At 33.4% G+C, this 5,732-nt stretch overlaps 2 protein-coding genes and 1 long non-coding RNA gene across 3 annotated transcripts; 1 reads left to right on the top strand and 2 right to left on the bottom strand.

Moving 5' to 3' along the window:
* Window positions 1-583: 583 nt before the first annotated feature.
* Window positions 584-1,344, bottom strand: LOC118648828 (anti-sigma-I factor RsgI8-like; the record flags this gene model as incomplete). The annotated part of the gene is made up of 3 exons (XM_036295272.1): window positions 1,218-1,344; window positions 854-1,155; window positions 584-679 (listed from the first exon to the last, which is right to left on the bottom strand). Coding segments are annotated over exons 1-3 (421 nt in total), but the record flags the coding sequence as incomplete, so codon positions are not given.
* A 714-nt stretch (window positions 1,345-2,058) lies between these two features.
* Window positions 2,059-3,163, top strand: LOC118648830 (anti-sigma-I factor RsgI8-like). The gene is made up of 3 exons (XM_036295273.1): window positions 2,059-2,227; window positions 2,402-2,497; window positions 3,156-3,163. The coding sequence occupies exons 1-3, from the start codon at window positions 2,059-2,061 to the stop codon at window positions 3,161-3,163; spliced, it is 273 nt and encodes a 90-aa protein (XP_036151166.1).
* Window positions 3,164-3,225: 62 nt separating this feature from the next.
* On the bottom strand, window positions 3,226-5,371 carry LOC118648829. Its single transcript, XR_004965450.1, has 2 exons — window positions 3,787-5,371; window positions 3,226-3,449 (listed from the first exon to the last, which is right to left on the bottom strand). It is a non-coding gene; the product is annotated as an uncharacterized LOC118648829 (long non-coding RNA).
* Window positions 5,372-5,732: the final 361 nt, after the last annotated feature.

Below are 5,732 nucleotides of genomic sequence, written 5' to 3'. Positions count from 1 at the left end.
ACACACACCACACCACCCACCACCCACACTATCGGAGTATATAGAGAGAGCAGACGATAGATATAAGGATATGCATATATATATATAGATATATAGAGATATAGTCTATGAGTAGAGAGATATATATATATATATATATAGATCTATATAAATATAGAGAGAATATGATATCTATATATATATAATATAGAGATAGATATATAGTAGATATATCAAGATATATATTATATATATAATATTATAGAGATAGAGATCGAGATGAGAGAGATAGAGCAATAGAGATCGAGACAAAGCTATATAAGTATTACTAAAAAAAGCTTGAAATTTTCATTCAAAATGAGGACAGCGAGGAAGATTTTATAGAAGAAGGAAGATGATAGATTAGAAAAGTGCAGTTTGTGAAAGAGGCGCGAAATAAATTAATAAAGGAACGGTGGTAATCTGTTTTACATTATGAAAATTATTAAATCATATATTTTTTAACTTATACATATGTCATACATTTATTTTTGAAAATTTATGTAATATTTGCAATATTTTGTTTCGCTTCGTCCGCTTCGCCCGCCTCGCCCGCCTCGCCCACCTCGTCCGCCTCGCCCGCCTCGCTCGTCTCGGCCGCCTCGCCCGCCTCGCCATTGCCATCTGTCTTTCTTTTTTTTGCTCTTCTGCCATCGCCGGGCTGTAAATAAAAAAAAGTTATGTTATTAATTTTTAGGTATAGGTTAAGTTAGATTAGGTTTAATTTTCTAAAATAGTACTTTTTTTTAACGTCAAACGTGAATTATACGTTTCTAAAATTAAGATTGAGGTTTAAAAAAAACGTTTCTAGGTTTAATGAAAAAGATATACTTACGAATGTTGGCCGCAGGTTCAACTTGTTGGGAATGGGATTTTTCCGGCCCCGGCTGGCTCGGTCGGCTTGGTCCCGGCCCGGTTGATCCCGGTTCGCTCGGTCCCGGCTCGCTCGGTCCCGGCTCGCTCGGTCCCGGCTCGTTCGGTCCCGGCTCGCTCGGCCTAGCCATTTTTTTTTCTGCACTAATTAGCTCGAGTCTCTTAAGTAAAGTTTTCACTTGATACTCCAGGGCAGCTATTTTTTTCTTTTCTTTGCTTTCTTCCACTTCCATATCTTCTAAATTTTCGGCGACTGCCATAATGCTGGAATAGTATAATTTTAATAATTGTTTTCAAATAAAATAATATAATAATAATGTACTTACATCTCGTCCTCACCGTCCTCCATGCTTTCCTGGTTTAATGAAGGGCACGGATTTAAAAGACAATAGATGCATTAATTCTAGTAGCATAATTCATTGATCCAACATTCGTCAACTGTTATTATAGCCAATATTGGCCAATCAATGTGCTGCTCGGATTGACACTGCATAAATAGCGTAATTTTTAACGATTTGTTATGGATATCATGAATATTTATAATAGGGAAAGGGTCTATCACGTCAAAAATTTCCATTAATTTAATTGTTTTAGAAAATTATGCCCGTTTCTATTAAAACGTTCATAATTTTTTTTTTTTAAGTAGCGCGATTATTATCGATTTAGTTTATGGTTGATGGGTAATAAATACTTATAAAATAATGTTTTTAATTAAATTTAATAAACCAAGATTACAATTAATCTACTTTGATAGAAACTGAATAAATATTCATGATATCCATAACAAATCGTTAAAAATTACGCTATTTATGCAGTGTCAATCCGAGCAGCACATTGATTGGCCAATATTGGCTATAATAACAGTTGACGAATGTTGGATCAATGAATTATGCTACTAGAATTAATGCATCTATTGTCTTTTAAATCCGTGCCCTTCATTAAACCAGGAAAGCATGGAGGACGGTGAGGACGAGATGTAAGTACATTATTATTATATTATTTTATTTGAAAACAATTATTAAAATTATACTATTCCAGCATTATGGCAGTCGCCGAAAATTTAGAAGATATGGAAGTGGAAGAAAGCAAAGAAAAAAAATAGCTGCCCTGGAGTATCAAGTGAAAACTTTACTTAAGAGACTCGAGCTAATTAGTGCAGAAAAAAAAATGGCTAGGCCGAGCGAGCCGGGACCGAACGAGCCGGGACCGAGCGAGCCGGGACCGAGCGAGCCGGGACCGAGCGAACCGGGATCAACCGGGCCGGGACCAAGCCGACCGAGCCAGCCGGGGCCGGAAAAATCCCATTCCCAACAAGTTGAACCTGCGGCCAACATTCGTAAGTATATCTTTTTCATTAAACCTAGAAACGTTTTTTTTAAACCTCAATCTTAATTTTAGAAACGTATAATTCACGTTTGACGTTAAAAAAAAGTACTATTTTAGAAAATTAAACCTAATCTAACTTAACCTATACCTAAAAATTAATAACATAACTTTTTTTTATTTACAGCCCGGCGATGGCAGAAGAGCAAAAAAAAGAAAGACAGATGGCAATGGCGAGGCGGGCGAGGCGGCCGAGACGAGCGAGGCGGGCGAGGCGGACGAGGTGGGCGAGGCGGGCGAGGCGGGCGAAGCGGACGAAGCGAAACAAAATATTGCAAATATTACATAAATTTTCAAAATAAATGTATGACATATGTATAAGTTAAAAAATATATGATTTAATAATTTTCATAATGTAAAACAGATTACCACCGTTCCTTTATTAATTTATTTCGCGCCTCTTTCACAAACTGCACTTTTCTAATCTATCATCTTCCTTCTTCTATAAAATCTTCCTCGCTGTACTCATTTTGAATGAAAATTTCCAGCTTTTTATATATCTATCTCTATATATCTACTATCTCTCTATCTATATCTATATATCTTATCATCTCTATACTCTCTCTCTCTCTCTATTCTATCTCTCTCTCTCCTATCTCTATATATCTCTCTATATATCATATCTTCTGTGTGCCGTGTGTGGGTGTCCGTATGTGTGTGTGTGTTGTGTGTGTGTGTGTGTGTGTGTGTGTGTGTGTGTGTGTGTGTGTGTGTGTGTGTGTGTGTGTGTGTGTGTGTGTGTGTGTGTGGTGTGCGTGCGTGTGTGTGTGTGTGTGTGTGTGTTGTAATATCATTATTATTATTATTACAATGCGAAATGTCGTCCAGCTTAGTTCCTAAGATTTCTAAAATCTTTCTGCATCTCTAAACTTTCATACTAGCGCCGTGATAATAGTAATATATATGCTCTTATTTAACACAAGAGAATAATTAAAGAAAAATTACACTGACTTAAAATATTTGCAGGATACATTTTTAATTATAAATTACTTCATGAAAATGTGATACAGATACGTAATGTGCGACTTGCCTAAAGAATCATTAAATAATAATATCTCCACTGAGCTATCGATGGTAATATACTGTCATCATTCATGTTTCGCTGGTTTAGATCACATATATAATTCCTTCTCTCTTTCTCTCCTGCTCTTTGTCTCTCTCATCCTGAGTTTCCACTATCAACATATGATTACGATTATCAATTATATAAACATATGATTGTCAATTAAAAATAAAGACTATGTTTCAAAATTGCTCTCAGTACTGAAAATCTATCTATAATGTATGTAACAGAAACTATAAATTTTCAGTATTAATAGCAAATTTGAACGTAAACTTTCATTAAAACATAATAAAGGCTATTTCAAAACAAAATTGCTGTCGGTATTGAAAAATTTTATTGTGTACGTAACGGAAACTATACATTTTCAGTACTGACATCAATTTTGATAAATAATTTTTTTATTATAAATTACTTGAAAGTGTGATTAAGATATGCAATATGCGACTTACCTGAAAAATCATTAAATAATGAATTGCTGTTCACTGAGCTATCGGTGATAATGCGCTGTGTTCAGAAAAGACACATATAATTCTCTTTCTCTCTCTCTCTCTCTCTCTCTCTCTCTCTCTCTCTCTTTCTCTTTCTCTCTCTCTCCTACTCTCCGTCACCCCGAGTTTTTATCTATTAACATGATTATAAATTAAATTAAAGCACAATAAAGACTATGTTTCAAAATTGCTCTCAGTACTGAAAATCTATCTATAATGTATGTATCAGTACAGACAGCAATTTTGAAACAGTTGACATTATTTTATTAACACTACACGTCATTTGGGATGCGTTCTTAAATTCGCAACGGATGCTGCCAGATACACCAGAATGTCATTCCATCTTTGTTACTTACGGAAAGTTGAACAAAGATAGGATGACACTCCAGTGCATCCGTTGCGAATTTAAAAACGCACCCTTGATGAAAGCTGGCGCGTAGCGTGAACGAGTTACTGCCGACCCACATGTTTATTAAAATTCTTATCCTTACAACATTATCATTGATTGACAATTACAGCAATAATTTACATCACGCAACATCTCATCTATTTCGATAAATAAACGATTTAACCTCCACTACACATGTCACTTGACACAAGCTGAATTCTGATCCGAGCAACTTACATTAAAACAATGTAAAATTAATAAAATAGTTCTCTGATTTTATATTAGTGTCAATGAGAGATGAGATGTTGTATCATGTAGAAGAATTGTGTATTGGTTAAATGTTGACAATTATAGCAATAATACACATTTTACATCATGCAACATCTCATCTATCTCATCGACACCAGTGTAAAATCTGATAAAATCTGATGAGCTATGTTATTCTCTGATTAATTAATTTTACATTGGTGTCAATGATTAATTGACAATTAAATAAAAAATCAATAATAACATAATCCCATACGCGTCACTTCATGCGAGCTGGTGCATAGCGCGAGCGAGCCACGTGTTACCCACGTGAATTTTAGTTATCTGGTGTTATAGGGATTTTAATTCGATAATCAATAGGTTGCATGTACTTTTTTTGATATCACGGCGCTGATAGCGCGTTTTCTGAAAAAGTAGTCGTATACGATTAATCATTAATTGTATTGTTAATGATTGTGCCTTTTGTTATCAAGAGACACGGAAGTGGCTTGCATTTATTGTGTATAACATGCGACGTTTAATGTACGACGAAGATTGTAGTTTTTAGCGATAAAAAGGTAATTTTATGCTATTATTTGTGACATACATGTCATTTTATAAATATGTACATTGATCAATGCAAATGTCTGAATATGTTTAAATTTATAAATAAAGAATATGATTATTCGGATCTTTTTATATATTTGTGCATTACTTTTGCAAAATCGATAACATGGTACAAACAGAATTAAGATGTGTATTATTATTTATATTTATAGTAATCTTTTGTAATTTTAATGCATTTTTCATATTTTCTTAATGACATATCCAGGTATTTGTGTTGGTTAATGTATATTTGTACCGTAGTTATTTATATTTTAAAAAAGGTAAAAAAGGCGCCAAGTGTTTGGTTTTTCCTTTAAGCAAAAAAATTATTGGATGCAACCTAAGTAATATAAGGAAAAAATCACAAATTTAAGATAAAACTTTTAATCAAATTCAACCTAAGTGGTATATACTTTTGGATGATTCAATATAAGTATTATATACTAAGTGTGTCAAATTCAACCTAAGTAATATATAGTAAGTGTGTTAAATTTAACTTAAGTAATATATAAAAAATTTACAAAATTCAAGATAAAACTTTTGATCAAATTCAACTTAAGTAATATATGCAATAGAAAAAAATAATTTGCTTATGTATCAAATAAGATATTTTACATTAAATTCAATCTAAGTAATACATACATCAAATTCAATCTAAGTGGTCTAT

Source organism: Monomorium pharaonis, unplaced genomic scaffold (assembly GCF_013373865.1).
Source record: "Monomorium pharaonis isolate MP-MQ-018 unplaced genomic scaffold, ASM1337386v2 scaffold_81, whole genome shotgun sequence".
NCBI lineage: Eukaryota > Metazoa > Arthropoda > Insecta > Hymenoptera > Formicidae > Monomorium > Monomorium pharaonis.
The sequence above is the reverse complement of the archived record's forward strand: the minus strand, read 5'-3'. Positions and strand labels throughout refer to the sequence as shown.